Source organism: Bos taurus, chromosome 12 (genome assembly GCF_002263795.3).
Source record: "Bos taurus isolate L1 Dominette 01449 registration number 42190680 breed Hereford chromosome 12, ARS-UCD2.0, whole genome shotgun sequence".
NCBI lineage: Eukaryota > Metazoa > Chordata > Mammalia > Artiodactyla > Bovidae > Bos > Bos taurus.
The window spans coordinates 44013293-44036249 of NC_037339.1; the positions used below are offsets into that span (position 1 = coordinate 44013293).

A 22957-nucleotide genomic window follows, 5' to 3' on the forward strand; every position below is an offset into this window, starting at 1 on the left:
AATTCTGGTTTCCTCAGTGTGTACGCCCAGCAGTGGGATTTCTTGGTCATATAGCAGTTCTATTTACAGTTTTTAAAAGAATCTCCACACTGTTCCCCATAGTGGTTGTACTAGTTTGCATTCCCACCAAGAGTGTAAGAGGGTTCCCTTGTGCTCAGCCTAATTTATGGCCACCTGATGCAAAGAACTAACTCATTTGAAAAGATCCTGATGCTGGGAAAGATTGAAGGTGGCAGGAGAAGGGGATGACAGAGGATGAGGTGGTTGGATGGCATCACCAACTCAATGGACATGAATTTGATAAGCTCCAGTAGTTGGTGATGGACAGGGAGGTCTGGCGTGCTGCAGTCCATGGGGTTGCAACGAGTTGGACATGACTGAGGGGCTGAAATGAACTGAAATGAACTGACATGTCTGGAAGTTCTCCATTCCCATACTGTTGAAATTTTGCTTGAAGGATTTTGAGCATTACCTTGAGAGCATGTGAAATCAGTGCAATTGTACAGTAGTTTCAGCATTGTTTGGCATTGCCCTTCTTTGGGATTGGAATGAAACCTGACTTTTTCCAATCCTGTGGCCCCTGCTGAGTTTTCCAAATTTGTTGGCATAGTGAGTGAAGCACTTTCACAGCATCATATTTTAGGATTTGAAATTGCTCAACTGGAATTCTATCACCTTCACTAGTTTTGTTTGTAGTAATGCTTCCTAAGGCCCACTTGACTCCATGCTCCAAGATGTCTGGCTCTAGGTGAGTGACCACACCATCATGGTTGTTCATAAGACGTTTCCTTCTATAGTTGTTCTGTGTATTCTTGCCACCTCTTCTTAATATTTTCAGCTTATATTAGCTCCATAACTTTTTTGTCCTTTATTCTGCTCACCTTTGCATGAAATTTTCCTAAGGTATATCTAATTTTCTTAATAGGGAAATAAAGAATCTCTTATTTCTTAAAGAGATATCTAGTTTTTCCCATTCTACTGCTTTCCTCCTTTTTTTAGTATTGTTTACTTAAGAAAGCTTTCTTATCGCTCCTTGCTGTTTTTGGAACTCTGCATTCATATGGGTATACCTTTCTTTTCTCCTTGCCTTTTGCTTCTTTTCATTTCTCAGCTTTTTGTAAGGCCTCCTCAGACAACCATTTTGCCTTTTTCCATTTCTTTTTCTTGAGGATGGTTTTGATTGCTGCCTCCTGTACAATGTTATGAACCTCTGTCCATAGTTCTTCACACACTCTATCAGATCTAATCCCTTGAATCTATTTGTCACTTTCACTACATAATCATAAGGGATTTGATTGAATGATCTATGGAAGACCTATAAGATCTCCTAGAATTAACACACACACATGCACACAAAGATGTCCTTTTCATCATAGGGGACTGGAATGCAAAAGTAGGAAGTCAAGAGATACCTGGAGTAACAGGCACATTTGACCTTGGAGTACAAAATGAAGCAGGCCAAAGACTAACAGAGTACTGCAAAGAGAATACACTGGTCATAACCAACATCCCCTTTCAACAACACAAAAGATGACTCTGTGCATTGACGTCAACAGATGGTCAATAATGAAGTCAGATTGTTTTTATTCTTTGCAGTTGAAGAAGGAGAAGCTTTATACAGTCAGTAAAAAAAGAAGATCAGGAGCTAACTGTGGCTCAAATCATGAACTTCTTATTGCATAATTCATACTTAAATTTAAGAAAGTAGGGAAAACCACTAGCCCATTCAGGTATGAACAATCAATTCCCTTAAAGTTGAGGGGAGGTTAACTGTACCAGAGAAAGTAAGGATCTGATAAGTAACTCTTTGACTCCTCTTTGGTGCAGTTTTATTATTAGAGCTTTAAAAATTGTTTAAGTTATTGTCAATAAACAGAACATATAGTATTCCTAGGCATTCTGAATGCTAGTAAAATATAACTTTTAAAACAAATACCTTTAACAGTTCAAAACTAAGGAGAAATAGATTATTTTATGTATTGATAATTATTTTCTCTGCTCATATAACAGAAAATTATTATTAGTGTTGTGAGCACACATTGTGTATTTTTAAATATTTCTAGACATTCAAGGTGGTTTTAGAAAAGGCAAAGGAACCAGAGATCAAATTGCCAACATCTGCTGGATTATCGAAAAAGCAAGACAGTTCCAGAAAAACATCTATTTCTGCTTTATTGACTATGCCAAAGCATTTGACTGTGTGGATCACAATAAACTGTGGAAAATTCTGAAAGAGATGGGAATACCAGACCACCTGACCTGCCTCTTGAGAAATCTGTATGCAGGTCAGGAAGCAACAGTTAGAACTGCACATGGAACAACAGACTGGTTCCAAATAGGAAAAAGAGTACCTCAAGGCTGTATAATGTCACCCTGCTTATTTAACTTATATGCAGAGTACATCATGAGAAATGCTGGGTTGGAAGAAGCACAAGCTGGAATCAAGATTGCTGGGAGAAATTTCAATAACCTCAGGTATGCAGATGACACCACCCTTATGGCAGAAAGTGAAGAGGAACTAAAAAGCCTCTTGATGAAAGTGAAAGTGGAGAGTGAAAAAGTTGGCTTAAAGCTCAACATTCAGAAAACGAAGATCATGGCATCTGGTCCCATCACTTCATGGGAAATAGATGGGGAACCAGTGGAAACAGTGTCAGACTTTATTTTTCTGGGCTCCAAAATCACTGCAGATGGTGATTGCAGCCATGAAATTAAAACACACTTACTCCTTGGAAGAAAAGTTATGACCAACCTAGATAGCATATTCAAAAGCAGAGACACTACTTTGCCAACAAAGGTTCGTCTAGTCAAGGCTATGGTTTTTCCTGTGGTCATGTATGGATGTGAGAGTTGGACTGTGAAGAAGGCTGAGTGCCAAAGAATTGATGCTTTTGAACTGTGGTGTTGGAGAAGACTCTGTTGGAGAAGACTCTTGAGAGTCCCTTGGACTGCAAGGAGATCCAACCAGTCCATTCTGAAGGCGATCAGCCCTGGGATTTCTTTGGAAGGAATGATGCTAAAGCTGAAACTCCAGTACTTTGCCCACCTCATGTGAACAGTTGACTCACTGGAAAAGACTCTGATGCTGGGAGGGATTGGGGGCAGGAGGAGAAGGGGACAACAGAGGATAAGATGGCTGGATGGCATCACTGACTCGATGGACGTGAGCTTGAGTGAACTCCGGGAGTTGGTGATGGACAGGGAGGCCTGGTGTGCTGCGATTCATGGGGTTGCAAAAAGTTGGACATGACTGAGAGACTGAACTGAATTGAATGATGGTAGTGGTGGTATCATGATTTGGGGCATAATTTTAAAACAAAATATTAAAACACTGCTACCAGTCATGTTGATGTAAGCCACTCATAACAGGAGAAGAATTTGAATGACTCTGTTAGTTGCTGCTAGATAGAGTAGTGCCTTTTAACTGATATATAGGCAAAAATTCATCTCTACTCAGACATGGAAAGTTATAAGAAAGGAACTGAAAGTATTTTATTCTCACTTCTAATTTCAAACCCATTATCAAAATAAGTTTTGATAGTATAAGTTTTATTTAATATAAGAGGTGAATAAGGAGAATTTTAGAGAAATATAACAAGACATATGTGAACTTAAAACCTTCTCCTACTAAATTAAAATACTATACTGTTGATCACTGTCTGGCTTTTCTTTTCTAGACTTCAGAAAATAGATAATGGTATCCAAGCTTTCTTATTAGGCATTTGATTTGGGGGAGCTTGCTTTCTCTGTATCCTAAGCAGTTTGGATTTTTCACTTTTAGACATGGGAGTGAAATTTTAACTGTGTAACGTAGCAGAGTTGACTCACTGGAAAAGAATCTGATGCTGGGAAGTATTGGGGGCAGGAGGAAGAGGGGACAACAGAGGATGAGATGGCTGGATGGCATCACTGACTCGATGGACGTGAGCTTGAGTGAACTCCGGGAGTTGGTGATGGACAGGGAGGCCTGGCGTGCTGCGATTTATAGGGTCACAAAGAGTCGGACACGACTGAGCGACTGAACTGAACTGAACTGAAATAGCTGTCTCAACATGAAAATAAAATTTACAGTTTGATACCAAGGTTGATATCCTTCCATCTGTATAAGACATCACATTTTGTATTTTCATGTCTTCCTTCAAAGCCAGAATTCCAGGCACAATATCCTAAGACAGCCGATTAATCTGCCACTCCCTGTGTCCAAATTTTCACTCCAAAGATAACACTGGCCTCACAAACCATTGAGGCAAATATCTAATCACAAACATAAAGTAGTATAGCTATGGCCTAGGTTAATAATTATTGCATCTACATATAAAGTAGGGCCCCTGTTTTAATGTAGAAGGATCTCCATCTATTGTATATGTTTCTATAAAAATTTGAACATAATTAGCTATCAAAGAAATAGCAAAGATTATACATGCACAATAATAGAAAAGCAATGGCAAAAAACCCAGTTAGTCTTTTCATGCTATACTCATTTGACTGGCTCTAACAATAATATCTTAAAGAGAATAAAAATTAATACTTATTAAAAGTGCAAAAGTGTCTACCTAACATTTTAACCTTAAACAATTCAAGTAATTACATTTTTGTAAAAAATTAGGACCTCATATAAAAATACAAATATGAATTAATATATGAATATACCATATAAGCCTTAGTATAACTAAGCATCCATAGTTAAAATTAAAATAAGCCTCTCCTTTATCATCTGTCTTCGGTGCTCAGAAATTCTTGTATCATATTGAAATCAAAAGTTTGCAATGAGAAATCAGGAGAAATGAAAACTTCAAAATCTGATTCTTGCTTTATATGTTAATATTTATGGTACTTTTAAAAGAATTATTTAATTAAGTGGGTAATGCATTTATACTACATGTAAAGACAGTAAATCTTGTTATTTTATTTTTTTAACAAAGATCAGCTTCCCAGGTGATCCAAGTGGTAAAGAACCCACCTGTCAGTGCAGGTTAGATATAAGAGATGCGGGCTGGGTCAGGAAGGTACTCTGGAAGAGGGCATGGCATCCCACTTCAGTATTCTTGCCTGGAGAATCCCATGGACAGAAGAACTGGGTGGGCTACAGTCCATGGGGTCGCACAGAGTTGGACACAACTGAAGTGACTTAGCATGCACATATGCATGATGACAGTAATGAATTCCCATGGACAAAAGAACCAGGTGGACTACAGTCCATGGGGTCACAAAGTCAGGCATGACTAAGCACATAGCACACTGTTATTTTATACGACTTTTTCAGTTATGACTTAGGAGTTTGGTAGATTTTGAACAAATGTTTATACTTATTGTGAGCAATATATAAAAAATTGTGAGCATTGTTAATAGTGTTTATCAGTACGATATAATTTTCAACTAATACCTGAATAATGCTTACTTAATATTTTTGTCCCATCAAAAATTTTCTATTAAAAGTATGTCTAAAATATATATAAATCAAGAATCCTCAGCTTATGATGATGGAAATGGCTATTCACATACAAATAGAGAAATAAAAAGTCAAAATTTATCTACATATCTTTCCATCAGTCCATCCAAACGGCCATCCATCCATTTCTTTTAAAATCTATCTATCTATCTATCTTTCTGACTACCTATTTACAGTATATCTCATGAGATTTTTCCTTGGAGAAATTTAAGGATTTTATTTATTTATTTTTTACTTATTGTCTAATGACTCAATAAATGTTTGTTGATTGCTTAATCAGTGCCAGGAATTGAGCCAAGTGGAAGAATATAGGAATAAACAAGATGATCTTGACCAGCACATAGAATCTGTTTTAGTGGGAAAATTGTTGCAAAACAAATAATTTTTTATTATGTTGATACAATTGAAACAAAGGAAAACTCCATTGCACTTCAATTCTGCCAATTCTGCATCATGAAAATATTCCTCTGGCTACTCTAAGGGGAAAAGATTGGAGGAAACAAAGTGGGTACTTCAAAGGCGAGTTTAGGAAGTTCCTTTGATCTTGGCACCCCTTTCCTATTACATTTCATTACTGATATGCAGATTAAAGGACAAAGATGGTCCTGGTCTCTTATTAGAATCGTCTTTGAGCATATTTTCCAGTCCTTTGCCTAATTTCCCAATTTGTTTGTGATCTTAAAATTCTAATTATTCATTTCCTTATCTCTTTATTCTAAAACATTTTAAGATATAGTACAGTGAAAAGTACACCCAAAGCAATAGTTATTGAATAAGTAAATAGATTGATGAATGTGCTCTTTCTAATGAATTTTACTTTCTGAATCTAAATTCTGCTAGAACTTCCTGTATTTTTGGACACTGATTTTGCTCACTAAGACATTCTCACTAGAGTGAGGCTTGTCTGCAACATTAGATTTTACTCTTCCATTAGCTATTCTAGATTCCCTGTTCTTATTCAGTCCCTGCTGTCTTTTCTGTTCTGCTTTGAGATACCAAGGTTCCTTGCACTTAAGGAAGCCCAATTCTACAATTTTTGATAGATGTTATATAACTGTACTTTACTAGTTTATAATGTATTTACATTCTTATAAGTAGAGAAGGAAATGGCAACTCACTCCAGTATTTTTTCCTGGAAAATTTTTTCCAGGAAAAACCCTGGTGGGCTCTCTCCATAGGGTCACAAAGAATTGGATACAAGTGAGTATGCACACATACACACTTCTATAAGAAATCATTGTAAAACAATTTTGGTCTGTGTACCTATTTATTTATCTATAAAACCGCCTTTACACTATCTGCTATTCCTAATGATTTGTTTGCCTGTGGTTATACACTAAGAAACATTCCTTACATTATATGTGCAAAGTAATTCTACAAGGGCAACATTATGTATCCTGATTTATTGATGATTTACATGTGAAATCATCAGTATAGAATATATCTCATAAAAAGTGCAAAAATGTTATCAACCTGACACATGGTATGAGCTTGGATAAGAATAATAATGGTGCTGTGTGCTTCTGCATTACTTAAGCTATTCATTCTTACTGTATTCCTATAACTTAAAATAACTATACTTATTTAAATATAATCTTGCTTTATAAATGTATTCCTAGACTGTATTATTTATGCCTCTGTTCACAAACACCATTTTAATACATTAGAGAGTAAACTTAGGAAAGAATATGTGTATGAAATATCATTTAATTAGTGACATTTATATATAAGATATTTGCTGTGAAATTCAGAGGCTTGTCATATTCCTCTTCTTTGTCATTTTTTCCCAAGAATTTTACAGAGGAAAATGTGAATAACCTGCCATTCTGTTGGCAGTATTTTAAAATAAATGATTATATGTGTGTGTGTAAAAGTATACATCTATTAATTTGTATTCTGGCCACCATCCTCACTGTAGTACCTCTAGTTCCTAATTTCACTGGATAAGATAATGGTGGAATGAAACTATGGTGAGCTTAATGCCATTCTTTATATATATATATGTAAATCTACAGTCCATTTCATAGAGTAACAATATTGTTAGACATGTTTATCCAAGAAGGACCTCAAGTTTGAACAGAGCCTGTTTGCTATAAACTATCTCTTTCAATGACTTTATTCTCAGTAAAAATGCTCATTCATTTTTAGAAAAAAAATCATAAATGAGAGATAGCCCCCTTCTCCCACTGTCTATTCTGCTAACAGACATAAATATAAAGGATGTGGTCTCCTAATATTAAGAGGAAAATTGCTATGTTCATCAGTATGATATGCCAGACATCTCTTGTTCTTCTCCCAGGTACAAGGTCAGATAATGTCTTCCCACACTCTGAAAATTTCGGTGGCCATGAGACTGAGTTTTCAACAAAGCACAAATAAAGGAAAATTGTATTTTTAATATTTGAAGATTGAATCTTTATGAATGGATGAACAATGTAGTACCACTCTCTGGCTTTTCCCTTCTGACATTGAAACCAATAGGTGCTCGTATTTTATCTTGTATCTCATTCTGAGTACCAGAGTAATAAAATCATGGCTTTCATAGATATGTGGCATGAAAAATAAAAAGAGCTTACAGTGTGAAGTCACTGAGAATTTTGAAGTTATTCACTACAGTAGAATTACTTATCCTATTCCAGCTGATTAAAAAAATAATTTCAGTATTCTCTAATCTCACTTCTTCATATATCAACATGTTTCCTTATGTAATCAGTTCAGTTGCTCAGTCGTGTCTGACTCTTTGAGACCCCATGGACTACAAGCCAGGGTTCCCTTTCCATCACCAATTCCTGGACTTTACTCAAACTCATGCCCAGTGAGTCGGTGATGCCATCCAACCATCTCATCTTCTGTTGTCCCCTTCTCCTCAAGTCTTCAATCTTTCCCAGCATCAGGGTCTTTTCAAATGAGTCAGATCTTCGCATTAGGTGGCCAAAATATTGGAATTTCAGCTTCAGCATCAGTCCTTCCAATGAATATTCAGGACTGATTTCCTTTAGGATGGACTGGTTGGATCTCTGTGCAGTCCAAGGGACCCTCAAGAGTCTTCTCCAATAGTACAGTTCAAAAGCATCAATTCTTCGGTGCTCAGTTTTCTCTATAGTCCAACTCTCACATGCATACATGACTACAAGAGAAAACCAAAACTTTGACTAGATGGACTTTTGTTGGCAAAAGTCTGCTTTTTAATAAGCTGTCTAGGTTGGTTATAACTTTTCTTCCAAAGAACAAGTGTTTTAATTTCATGGCTGCAGTCACCATCTGCCGTAATTTTGGAGCCCAAGAAGATAAAGTCTGTCACTGTTTCCATTGCTTCCCCATCTATTTGCCATGAAGTGATGGGACCAGATGCCATGATCTTCGTTTTCTGAATGTTGAGCTTTAAGCCAACTTTTTCACTCTCCCCTTTGACTTTCATCAAGAGGGTCTTTAGTTCTTCTTCACTTTCTGCCATAAGGGTGCAGTCCTCTGCATATCTGAGGTTATTGATATTTCTCCTGGCAATCTTGATTCCAGCTTGTGCTTCATCCAGCCTAGCATTTCTCATGATGTATTCTGCATATAAGTTAAATAAACAGGGTGACAACATACAGCCTTGATGTACCCCTTTTCCGATTTGGAACTAGTCTATCTTTCCATGTCCAGTTGAAAATATAAATATCACTAAAAGTCTCTCTAATTCTTACTGCACATGACATAATAGTGCTAAGTGATGTGCTGCTATGAAAGAGAAATTTGTTATAACCATGCCAGAAGTGTGTCCATTGTTGGACCAAGACTGAAGCCAAGGTGACTTTTCACTCCAACCTCTGTGAACCTGCCATTTTTAGGAAGAGTTAAAAGAGGATCTATATTTCTGTTATACTTCAAAATTATAGAGAATACAGTTTTAATAAATCTGTCTTACATTGTGAAAGGTACGGCATTAAACAAAGCTCATAATTCATCTTTGTAATTTTGAAGTGAGTAGTAGAACGAATACGACAGGATGAATAAAACAAATAAATTAAACATTCAATTTTTTAAAGAAAATTAACAGGCATTCATACATTTAAAAAGTACTTACAGCTTTATTTTAAATGAACTTCTTGTTGACGTATGGCGAAACCAATACAATATTGTAAAGTAATTAGCCTCCAATTAAAATAAATAAATTTAAATTAAAAAATAAAATGTATTCATGAGACGTTTAAAGATTACTTTAGGATTATGTGAATAAAACTGTAAGATTTCAAAAAATATTAGTTGAAAAGGTAAGAAAGAAAGAAAGAAAAAGGGAAGGAATGACAATGAGGAAAGAAAAAATAAGACATAGTATATTGTGTGTGTGTGTTTGTGTGATACATGAGCAAGAGAAAGAGAGAGAAGGAGAAAGAAAGAGACTAATGAAACAGCTCTAGGAGTTGAATTAACTTTCTTAGCTTAGGCAGATTGGGCATATTTTGTTGATATGGTCACTTGCATTAGGTATCAATGTAATTCACATTCTGTCTTTCATTTTAACCATGCATTGGGTTCTCACCTTTCTACATAGTCTAGTAGCCGAGAACAGTGATTTGAAGCAGGAGCATCATGACCTCCTACTGCATAAAGGAAACCATCGCATGTGGCCACTCCTACACCCCCTCTCCGCTTACACATTGGAGCACACATATTCCACTTATTTGTGTGAGGATCATAGTATTCCATTGAACTCAAACAGGAGCTTCCATCACGACCGCCAACTGAATACAACCTAAAAACACAATTGAGAAAACATGATTTAGTATATCAGTCTATATGACAAATGGAGGAAAGGAAAAGTCCTTGAAAAATAAAATTTCAATCACAACCTGAGCCTCCAATGTGTTAAAAAGTGTTACTTCGCATAGAAATTTTTGTTAAAGGTACTCTATAACTAATTTCCTATACCTGGACTTCTTATGATTCTAATATACTGTATACTAGATGAAATTTAAACTACTATAGTTTTCTAACTACTATTTCTAGAATATTAGATTAAAACTGTTTTTACATATGTAATTAAATAATCTTAATGTATTATTTTAATAAATATCAAGGAATGTCTATTGTAAAAATAGTAAGATATTTATCTTCAATTTCTCTTGAAAATGAGGATAATCAGAAAAAAAATCAATTATTTTACTTGTTATTCAGCAATTGATTTTTCCAGTATGTAGATCATGCTTACTTCTTGTGCTCTGTATTCATAGTTTAGAACATTAAATAAATGAAATAATCTATACACATATTGTCATACTATCTTAATTAGTGTCTATACTATAGCTAATGTGTAATCTGGACAGACAAAACTTTATAGGAAAAAAGAGTACAACAATATTAGCCTGAGTAAATATTGCTGAAACTTACTTGATGCACTTATTTTGCTATTTCATTACTGAGAGTTATGATCGGAACCCAGGAAAATATATAATACAGCATAAATTTTACTTAAAATACATTCATAAATACAGAAGTAGAAATACATCATCCATTCCTAATAAAAATAAGTTTTGCTTATTTGATCCCAGTCATGAAGATTGGATCACATTAAGATACAGAGTTGTATTTATTTATTTACCCATTTATTCAGCACGTAAGTTTGAAGGCCTAGTACATGTCACATACCATCCAAAATTTTGTGAATGTATCCATAAACAAAACAAGAAGAAAATTCCCTGCACTCAATTCTACTAGAGGGTATACAGACAGAATACACACTGTTGACACAGAGCAGGAAAGTGGGACCAGGAGTGAAACTGGTGGGAATGAGAGTTAGAACTGTAAATATCAATTACAATTAAAATGTGGTCACAATTTTAAACACCAGAAAAGGTCTCATTGGGAAGAAAAAGTTTGTCCAAGAATTTCATGAGAATAATAGTGGTTGGAGGTGAGTGCAGGAACTTCTAAGAGGGGAAAATTTGAAGCCAGCTAAACAGAGGAGGCTGGCACTCCATATTGTCATAAAGAGTAGAACATGACTGAGCAACTAACACTTTCACGTTCAAACAGATGAGTACAAAGTTTCAAGGGCAGCAGAGGCCAGAGCAGCAGGAGCAGAGATTATGGGCAGGGTGGGAGATGAGCTGATGGGTTCAGGTACAGGGACTTCACACAGGTGTTTAGATTTTGTCTCTTCTCTAAAACAAATGTAGTCATTGACCCTAAGTGAAAGAGGAAGCCAAAATCCCATGGAAGGAGGAGCCTGGTGGGCTGCCGTCTATGGGGTCGCACAGAGTCGGACACGACTGAAGCGACTTAGCAGCAGCAGCAGCTGTTATTTTATAATTTACTAAAGTGTAACCTAGGTCATCAGTATTTTATTTCACATGGTAAAAGTCCATTTTAATGTTCTTCTCTGTATCGTTCCAATTTTAGTATATGTGCTGCCGAATCGAGCACAGAAAGAAAGTGAAGTCACTCAGTCGTGTCCAGTTCTTTGGGACCCCATGGACTGTAGCCTACCAGGCTCCTCTGTCCATGGGATTTTCCAGGCAAGAGTACTGGAGTGGGTTGCCATTTTCTTCTCCAGAGTATCTTCCCGACCCAGGGATTGAACCCAGGTCTCCCACATTGTAAGCAAGACACTTTACCGTCTGAGCCACCAGGGAAGTCCATTTTAATGTTCTTTAGTATTATGTAGTCTACAGATTAACAACGAAATTAGTTTGGATAATGCAATATAAATTATTAATACTAGGGCAAAGCTGCTGGAAAAGAATAAATATACTACATTTTTTTCCTTAAATAATCTGAAAAAGAAATGAGAAAATTGTATAGAAAAGATGAAAGTGTCATTTTGGACTGCTTTAATGGAGTCTTTATTAAAACCAATGGATGTATTTCAATACTAGAAAAGATTTTGCAGTTAGAAAAAAAGTGTAATGCATACATAAAAATTCATCAGCAATTATCCAAGGTTATCTTCTCAGATCTCCTCTGACAAACTATTTAATCATAATTTAGAATGGTTCCCTATTTTATTTCACTACAATGACAAATTAAATGTTGAGAATATGAAGAGCAGAGAAGAATCTGATACTAGAAATAAAGGCACTGACAAAATAAAAAGTGACATCTGACAGTTTCATGGCAAGAAAAGGAAACATGACATTTTTAACTTAGAGTTGAACGATGAGTAGAAATTTGTAAGATAAAGAAATAGGGAAAAGTGTTACATACAGGGAAAGCATTATGTGTAAAGACAAGGGACATGAAAGGTCATAGCACATGATAAATAAAGAGTGGCAAGTATGTCATATTGATGGAACAGATGGTAGTAAACAGGGGAAAGGAGAGATGGCTGCTAGGATGAAAAGGACTGACTGAAAATGAAGAGCATTGTATGCTGTGCAATGGAGTTGGAATTTCATTCGGACACAATAAGGACAAAAAAAAAATAACATTCTCAGGAGACATTAGTGTCATAAATCAGTTTGCTGTGAATATTGATCAGTATGTCCCTCCTTGCATGCAAAAATTGGCAGGAGGTCAAAAATAGCCTTAAGTAAACTCTTCTAGAATTTTGCTGAGAATGAATGAATCTTTCATACCATTTTCCCTAAATTATGTGTTTATTCAGCTTTACAGAAAACTTTTACATAAACTTTAGTAAACAGGCCTTCCTATTTTGAGATCTAGTTGCCAGTTGCCCATCTCAGTGCCATATATTTTAAATTCTAGTACAGGCATATGTCATTTTATGTATAATTTATGCATTTATTGCCTTTGATTGTACTCCACCTTGTCACATTTTGCAGATATTGCATTTTTTAACATAACAAAGTTATATGTCAATTCTGCATTTTCAAATAATAAAGTACTTTTTAAAATTAAGTAAGGTGTGTAGATTGTTTGTAAAGACATAATGCCATTTCAAACTTAATAAACTATGGTTTAGTGTAAATTTACTGACAAAGGCCTATGTAGTCAAAGCTATGTTTTTCTAGTGGTCAGGTTCTGATGTGAGAGTTGAACCATAAAGAAGGCTAAGCGCCAAAGAATTGGTGCTTTTGAACCGTGGTTCTGGAAAAGATTTGAGTCCTTTGGACAGCAAGGAGATTCACCCAGTCAATCATAAGGGAAATGAACCCTGAATATTCATTGGAAGGACTGATGCTGAAGCCGAAGCTCCAATATTTTGGCTACCTAATGCAAAGAGCCTACTCACTGGAAAAGACCCTAATGATGGGAAAGATTGAAGGCAAAAAGAGAAGAAGGCAGCAGAGGATGAGACGGTTGGATAGCATCACTGACTCAATGGTCATGAACTTGGGTGAACTCTGGGAGATGGTGTGGGATAGGGAGACCTTGTTTGCTACAGTCCATGGAGTTGCAGAGTCAGGCACGACTTAGTGACTGAACAACAATAGTGTAAATACAATTTTCATATGCACTGGGAAACAACAAACAAACAAAAAAAATGTGTGACTCCATTTATCGCAATATATGCTTTATTACAGTGGTCTGGAATCAAACCTGCAATGTCTTTGGGGTATGGTTATCCATACAATATGGCAGTTGGAGGAAATAAATTCTGCATTATTTAAAGATATGAGTTCAAATGTAAGGAGGGTTTGTTGATATGTTGAGATCCAGGCTGCTTCCAACTTTCAATCTATCATCTGTAGGATGACTTACGTGCTAAGCTTTGTGTGACTTTTGCCACCCCAAGGACTGTAGCCCACCAGGCTTCTCTGTCCATGGAATTCTCCAAGCAAGAATACTGGAGTGGATTGCCATTCCCTAGTCCCACCAGGGTGATGCAGAGAGATTTAGGTGAATGCCGTTTACTTGGAGGGCTTTTTTTCACATCTGGAGTTTTTAATTATCATCTTTAAAGGGATTGCCAGCAAACTTGTTGCTCTGAAGGGCAATATTGTGTTTATTATTTCAGTCAAGGAACGGATCTGCTCTCTGTCCCTCAAAAAGACATTGCTATCTTCCAAAGCTATTACATTTACAAATAACCTTGAAAACATGTTGAAAAAAAAGTTGTCTTTTTCTTTCTTTCTTTTTTTTTTTTTTTGCCTTGAAATGTGTAACAATATTAAAGCTTTGTGGAGAATTTTCTACAATTGTTCTGGTCCTGATGGTAGAGTTCTAACTATTACAAAAATAGTTCAAACAGAAAGATAGAGGAGAAATAGAAGGAATATAATCCTTCCCCTTTAAGTTTCATCTTTTAAGTTGCACAACTCACTTTTTATCTCCTGTTGACCAGAAATTAGCTACATGACAATACCTGATTGATCAGGTGCTGGGAAAATTTGTCTTTATTTTAGGTGGTCTCCTGCCTAGCTAACAGTGCTGTGCATACTATCATATAAAAAGGAGTGAATGAGTATTAAGAGGCAATTAGAAGCTTCTGTCATAGCACTAGATTCTTTCCAGCACTGTGTGCCATTGTGGATTCTGTCCTAGGTACTTTGTTATTATATAAGGTGGATTACTGTTCATTTTTCTCTCATTAATCAGTTCAGGTACATCTCCAAGAGAAAGTCTTTTTTTATCCCATTTTGTCTTTTCCCCAGAAATCTGTTATTTATAATCTGTATTCTAGGGAAAGTTATTTAATATGTGGCATATTTTATCACTGGCTTCCCTGGTGGCTCAGATGATAAACAATCTGCCTGCAATATGAGAGACCCAGGTTCAATCCCTGGGTTGGAAGGTACCCTAGAGAAGGGAATGGCAACCCAGCCCAGTATTCTCCTATGGAGAATTTCATGGACAGCAGAGCCTGGCAAGCTACAGTTCATGGGGTGACAAAGAGTCGGATGTGACTGAGAGACTAATCCACACACACATACTTTATCATAACTCAATGACACATACATAACTTGAGGGATGGTTATAGAAATTGTGGTATATATAACACCTTAGAAAAAACTCTAGATCCAGAACTTTGTTTGGTCTTTTGTTTTTCAATTGATGGAAAACTCTTTCATCTCACCCCAGGCTTGTCATACCTGCTACCAGAATACTCCTGCATGTGCCTTTTAGTGAGTAATTTCCATGAGAGGTTCTTGAGGAGTGTCTGACAATACAGTGAGAGGGATTTCAGTAAGCTTACACAATTGGCTGCATGACTGCTTTTATTCCCATTTGAGACAGGCCTAGAATCTGGAATGCTTTGCTGAAATGTGGCAATCCTTGCACCTGGATATAGCTTGAGAAACAAAATGTAGAGAAACTCTATGGGACTAAAAATAACTGCACACATGCACGGTTAGGACAAATTCTGGACAGAAGATACAAAACAACCTAACTGCCACTTTTGAAGAGCCTTGAGAAAAGCAGAATAGTGTGCATGTCCCCTGCCTAAAACTTTGCCTCAGGGGTGGGCAAAATACCTAAGCTGCCCCTCTGGCCCATCCCCTAGACTTGGCCCTACCCTCATTCTGTATAAGGAAAGAGCTTGCCTCCCACTGGGACCAAGCCAGCAAGGGAATTTATTTTTTATTCTTTTCCCCACTGCTGCAGCAGGAGCCTCAATAAAGCCTTGACTGAAGTTTTTGTCTGGCTGCTAATCAATTTCTAATAATTGTGGAAGGCCAAGAACCCTGGTTGGTAATGTTGCCAAATGTTGTTATGTGTGGCAAACTCAATCTCAGACTTTGTTGTGTATTGGTTTACTATAATTTCAAATCAATTTGTTCATCACCAAAAAGCAAAGTTGTTTTCAGAAGAAAAGTTATTTTGATATAAGAACGAAGTAAATTGTGTCTGGATATTATCATCTCATGTGCTCTGATTGTAAACAGTAGCTCAGCTGCTGAGGGGCCCTAGCTGGGGGGTTTTCAATAAAAGCCGGTGGACAAGCAACTACACCAGAGGGAATATTTAGACTATAAATACAGAGTTTGTGAGAGTTACTCCAGAGTTTCCTCCTGAACCAAGCCAATCTAGCTCTCCAAAGACCTTGAGCATTAATTTCTGTCACAATTAAGGTGACTATTTTATCAGCAGCAGTGAAAAATCAGGCAAGAACCCCAGGAATATCAGCCTGCTCTTCAGTACAAACACCATCAGGGTTCCCTGCAAGGTGCTCTAGCAACTGAGGAACTTACAGTTTTTCACTGCTCACTGGGCATTAGCTCTTGGTTGGCAAAACTGCCCCACTGGACATTAGTTGTTGGTTGGCAAAACCTCTTCCAGAAACCAAAACTCAGAAAGAATATATTTCAACTAAATGTGAACTGTATTTTTATCTTCTCCCCTTGCCTGGAACAATGGTATATTTAATCTAACATGGGTTTGTTATTTATTTATTAGCTTATTAAGAGATATCACCCTGTATGCTATCCATTTGTGAATTTCCTACAGGGATTTTGTTTTTAAAATATTGGCAAAGACAATCTCAGGTCCTGAGCATAATTTGTTGCCCCAAACATAACGGACTTATTGTTATTATAGCAGATGACTAAGGTAAGGCAGAACACTTAGCTTATTTTATTAGAAAGTGGCTCTACTTTCTAAAGAAAAAAATCTCTGAAGATTATAAACACAGAAATTAATTTAGGTTTATGAGCTACATCCCACAACCTGATAGAGTTTACTAACCCAAAAGCTGGCAGAAACAGTCACTTCCATTTTAATCCCTCAAAGTTTTCTTGCCAAATCTCACTCTATGCCTATTACAACTCTAAATTTCTTTCTTCTTCTATTTCTTATTCTCCATATTAATAAATGTAAGTTCTCTGAGGGTGGGTTCGATTTATTTTCTTTGATATGTCATCATAGCAAGTATGTATTTGTAATTTTTAATGAATAAAGCAAAGCACTCATTTCTAATTCTTGAGAAAGAATGATTTACAAATGATGCTTGTCAAAGAAAAGGCACCTGTTTAAGTTCCACTGACACAAGATATTGAGAAATTGCAGAGAAAAGTATCAATCACGTGTCTTAGGAACACAAAAGATGGAAAGGTTAATTTTAAGTGAGTGGATTTTATAAGGGTTCAGGTAAACTTCCAAACTCATTCTATGAGGCCACCATCACCCTAATTCCAAAACCTGACAAAGATGCCACAAAAGAAAACTATAGGCCAATATCACTGATGAACATAGATGCAAAAATCCTTAACAAAATTCTAGCAATCAGAATCAAACAACACATTAAAAAGATCATACACCATGACCAAGTGGGCTTTATCCCAGGGACTCAAGGATTCTTCAATATCTGCAAATCAATCAAAGTAATACACCACATTAACAAATTGAAAAATAAAAGCCATATGATATTTCAATAGATGCAGAGAAAGACTTTGACAAAATTCAACATCCACCTATGATAAAAACTCTCTAGACAGCAGGAATAGAAGGAATATATCTCAACATAATAAAAGCTATATATGACAAACCCACAGCAAACATTATCCTCAATGGTGAAAAATTGAAAGCATTTCCCCTAAAGTCAGGAACAGGACAAGGGTGCCCACTTCCACCACTACTATTCAACACAGTTTTGGAAGTTTTGGCCACAGCAATCAGAGAAGAAAAATAAATAAAAGGAATTCAAATTGGAAAAAAATAAGTAAAACTCTCACTATTTGCAGATGACACTATCCTCTACATAGAAAACCCTAAAGACTCCACCAGATAATTACTATGCTAAGTCGCTTCAGTCGTGTTCGACTCTGTGCGACCCCATAGATGGCAGCCCATGAGGCTTCCCCGTCCCTGGGATTCTCCAGGCAAGAACATTGGAGTGGGTTGCCATTTCCTTCTCCAATGCATGAAAGTGAAAAGTGAAAGTGAAGTTGCTCAGTCGTGTCCAACTCCGAGACCCCATGGACTGCAGCCCACCAGGAACCTCCCTCCATCCATGAGATTTTCCAGGCAAAAGTACTTGAGTGGGGTGCCATTTCCTTCTCCGAGAAAATTACTAGAGCTAATCAATGAATATAGTAAAGTTGCAGGATATAAAAGCAACACACAGAAATCCCTTGCATTCCTATACACTAATAATGAGAAAATAGAAAGAGAAATTAAGGAAACAATTCCATTCACCATTGCAACGAAAAGAGTAAAATACTTAGGAATATATTGGATAAGGCAATGGCACCCCACTCCAGTACTCTTGCCTGGAAAATCCCATGGACGGAGGAGCCTGTTAGGCTGCAATCCATGGGGTCACTAAGAGTCGGACACGACTGAGCGACTTCACTTTCACTTTTCACTTTCATGCATTGGAGAAGGAAATGACAGCCCACTCCAGTGTTCTTGCCTGGAGAATCCCAGGGACTGGGGAGCCTGGTGGGCTGCCGTCTATGGGGTCGCACAGAGTCGGACACGACTGAAGTGACTTAGCATAGAATATCTACCTAAAGAAACTAAAGACCTATATATAGAACACTATAAAACACTGGTGAAAGAAATCTAAGAGGACACTAATAGATGGAGAAATATACCATGTTCATGGATCTGAAGAATCAATATAGTGAAAATGAGGATACTACACAAAGCAATCTATAGATTCAATGCAATCCCTATCAAGCTACCAATGGTATTTTCCATAGAGCTAGAACAAATAATTTCACAATTTGTATGGAAATACAAAAAAACTCGCATAGCCAAAGCAATCTTGAGAAAGAAGAATGGAACTAGAGGAATCAATCTGCCTGACTTCAGGCTCTACTACAAAACCACAGTCGTCAAGACAGTATGGTACTGGAACAAAGACAGAAATATAGATCAATGGAACAAAATAGAAAGCCCAGAGATAAACCCACGCACCTATGGACACCTTATCTTTGACAAAGGAGGCAAGAACATACAATGGAGAAAAGACAATCTCTTTAACAAGTGTTGCTGGTAAAACTGGTCAGCCACTTGTAAGAGAATAAAACTAGAACACTTTCTAACCCCATACACAAAAATAAATTCAAAATGGATTAAAGATCTAAATGTAAGACCAGAAACTATAAAACTCCTAGAGGAGAACATAGGCAAAACACTCTCTGACATACATCACAGCATGATCCTCTATGACCCACCTCCCAGAATATTGGAAATAAAAGCAAAAATAAATAAATGGGGCCTAATTAAAATTAAAAGCTTCTGCACAGCAAAGGAAACTATAAGTAAGGTGAAAACACAGCCCTCAGAATGGGAGAAATTAATAGCAAATGAAGCAACTGACAAACAACACATCTCAAAAATATATGAGCAACAGCTGCAGCTCAATTCCAGAAAAATAAATGGCCCAATCAAAAAATGGGCCAAAGCACTAAATAGACATTTCTCCAAAGAAGACATACAGATGGCTAACAAACACATGAAAAGATGCTCAACATCACTCATTATCAGAGAAATGCAAATCAAAACCACAATGAGGTACCATTTCACGCCAGTCAGAATGCTGCTATCCAAAAGTCTACAAGCAATAAATGCTGGAGAGGATGTGGATAAAAGGGAATGCTCTTACACTGTTGGTGGGAATGCAAACTAGTACAGCCACTATGGAGAACAGTGTGGAGATTCCTTAAAAAACTGGAAATAGAACTGCCATATGACCCAGAAATCCCACTTCTGGGCATACACATCAAGGAAACCAGAATTGAAGGAGACACGTGTACCCCACTGTTCATTGCAGCATTGTTTTTAATAGCCAGGACATGGAAACAACCTAGGTGTCCATCAGCAGATGAATGGATAAGAAAGCTGTGGTGCATATACACAATGGAGTATTACTCAGCCATTAAAAAGAATACATTTGAATCAGTTCTAATGAGGTGGATGAAACTGGAGCCTATTATACAGAGTGAAGTAAGCCAGAAAGAAAAACACTAATAAAGTATGCTGGTGCTACTGCTGCTAAGTCTCTTCAGTCATGTCTGGCTCTGTGTGACCCCTTAGGCAGCAGCCCACCAGGCTCCACAGTCCCGGGGATTCTCTAGGCAAGAACACTGGAGTGGGTTGCCATTACCTTCTCCAATGCAGGAAAGTGAAAAGTGAAAGGAAAGTCACTCAGTCCTGTCTGAGTCTTCGTGACGCCATGAACTGCAGTCCACCAGGCTCCTCCATCCATGTGATTTTCCAGGCAAGAGTGCTGGAGTGGGGTACCATTGCCTTCTCTGCCAATACAGTACACTAACGCATATATATGGAATTTAGAAAGATGGTAACGATAACCCTGTATGCGAGAGAACAAAAGAGACACAGATGTACAGAACAGACTTTTGGACTCTGTGGGAGAGGGAGAGGGTGGGATAATTTGGGAGAATGGCATTGAAACCAGTACAATATCATATAAGAAACGAATCGCCAGTCGTTTCGATGGAGGATACAGGATGCTTGGGGCTGCTGCATTGGGATGACCCAGAGGGATGGTACGGGGAGGGAAGTGGGAGGGGGGTTCAGGATGGGGAGCACGTGTACACCCGTAGTGGATTCATGTTGATGTATGGCAAAATCAATACAATATTGTAAAGTAATTAGCCTCCAATTAAAATAAATAAATTTAAAAAAATAAATAAATACAAATTAAAAAATAATAAATAAAAGGGTTCATGGAAAAGGTGCAGATTAAATTAGGTCTTGGATGATGGAGGTATTATAAATGATCTCGTTTAGGTTTTATTTAGGTAAAGTTAACATTTTAATATATTTTAATGATTTCTTACACTATTGTTCTCAAGTACAATAAACTGAATCCTATTAGTATCAATCTTGCCACATGGAACTTAATGCATAAAGAGATCTAGAGTTGTGACAGGCTATCAATCTAGAGAATTTCCAAATGTATCCAATGACCAGATGAAAATCTGAGGAGAGAAACTAAGTGGACAGTGGACAGTCACAAATTATTAAGGAAAACATGGAAGGGAAGTTGAGGCAGAGAGATGAGTATTTGAAAAGGCAAAAGAGTGTGAACAATCAAGCAGTTCATTATGCCTATGATGTAGGGTGTTTCTAAGGCAGATGTTTAAGAGTGAAGACTGGAGAAGGAAGGTGAGGTCCTTTTCATGAAACCACTGTATTTCAGATTGAGGAGTTTGGCAGCAGCTATACTCAAATAGGGAACCAAGATGAACTGTCTTGAGACAGGCCAGACTCGAGACCCTTGCTACAGTGCTTGTAAAACAGTCTGGGACCTGGAATCCTTTCTTTACTGCAGTGCTTGCACCTGGATGAACAACTCTTACAGCAACAAAATACAAAGAAACTATAATGGACTAAAAATAGCATGCCCACTGGGGGCAAGGAGAAGGCAATGGCACCCCACTCCAGTACTCTTGCCTGGAAAATCCCATGGATGGAGGAGCCTGGTAGGCTTCAGTCCATGGGGTCACTAAGAGTCGGATACGACTGAGCATCTTCACTTTCATTTTCACTTTCCTGCATTGGAGAAGGAAATGGCAACCCACTCCATTGTTCTTGCCTGGAGAATCCCAGGGACTGGGGAGCCTGGTGGGCTGCCGTCTATGGGGTCGCACAGAGTTGGACACGACTGAAGTGACTAAGCAGCAGCAGCACTGGGGGCAAATCATTAACAAAAAGATACAAAAAGACCAAAACCTAACAAAAACAAGATGTTGGGAGCAAAAGCAGGGTACTGCACATGCACTCTGCTACAGCACCACTAGGAGTGGGCAGATCACCTATCTCTCAAACCCAATCACTGGACCCACCTGTACCCCACAGTAGGAAACATCTTGCCCCAACTCAGGGAGCAAGCAAGGAAAGATCTAGTTTTTGATTCCCATTTCTGCAGCAAGAGCCCCAGTAAAGCCTTGCCTGAATTTGTTGCCTGGCCTCATCAATTTCTATTGACTATGAGGCCAAGAACCATGATTAGTAACATAATGTTGCAATACATTTTAATTTTGAGGCATGGTTTATCAAGTAATCACTTTGAGCTACTGGAATACATCTTAATCAATCTACTTCTCTTATGAGATTCTAATGATTTTATAAATGATACTTCAGCCAGAGTGATTTTTATAAAGTTGAAATACAACCGTATTCAGTTCAGTTCAGTCGCTTAGTCGTGTCTAACTCTTTGCGACCCCATGAATCACAGCATGCCAGGCCTCCCTGTCCATCACCAACTCCCGGAGTTCACTCAGACTCACGTCTATCGAGTCTGATACCATCCAGCCATCCAGCCATCTCATCCTCTGGCGTCCCCTTCTCCTCCTGCCCCCAATCCCTCCCAGCATCAGAGTCTTTTCCAATGAGTCAACTCTTTGCATGAGGTGGCCAAAGTACTGGAGTTTCAGCTTCAGCATTATTCCTTCCAAAGAAATCCCAGGACTGGTCTCCTTCAGAATGGACTGGTTGGATCTCTTTGCAGTCCAAGGGACGCTCAAGAGTCTTCTCCAACACCACAGTTCAAAAGCATCAATTCTTTGGTGCTCAGCCTTCTTCACAGTCCAACTCTCACATCCATACATGACCACAGGAAAAACCACAGCCTTGACTAGATGGACCTTTATTGGCAAAGTAATGCCTCTGATTTTCAATATGCTCTCTAGGTTGGTCATAACTTTCCTTCCA

At 37.6% G+C, this 22957-nt stretch overlaps 1 protein-coding gene across 1 annotated transcript in view; it reads right to left on the bottom strand.

Annotated features, from left to right (window-relative positions):
- KLHL1 (kelch like family member 1) overlaps positions 1-22957 on the bottom strand; it is a 526330-nt gene that overhangs the window by 14301 nt on the left and 489072 nt on the right. The window contains exon 9 of the mRNA NM_001193055.2: positions 9972-10184. Coding sequence (NP_001179984.2) covers positions 9972-10184 — 213 coding nt within the window. The remainder of the gene's footprint in view (positions 1-9971; positions 10185-22957) is intronic.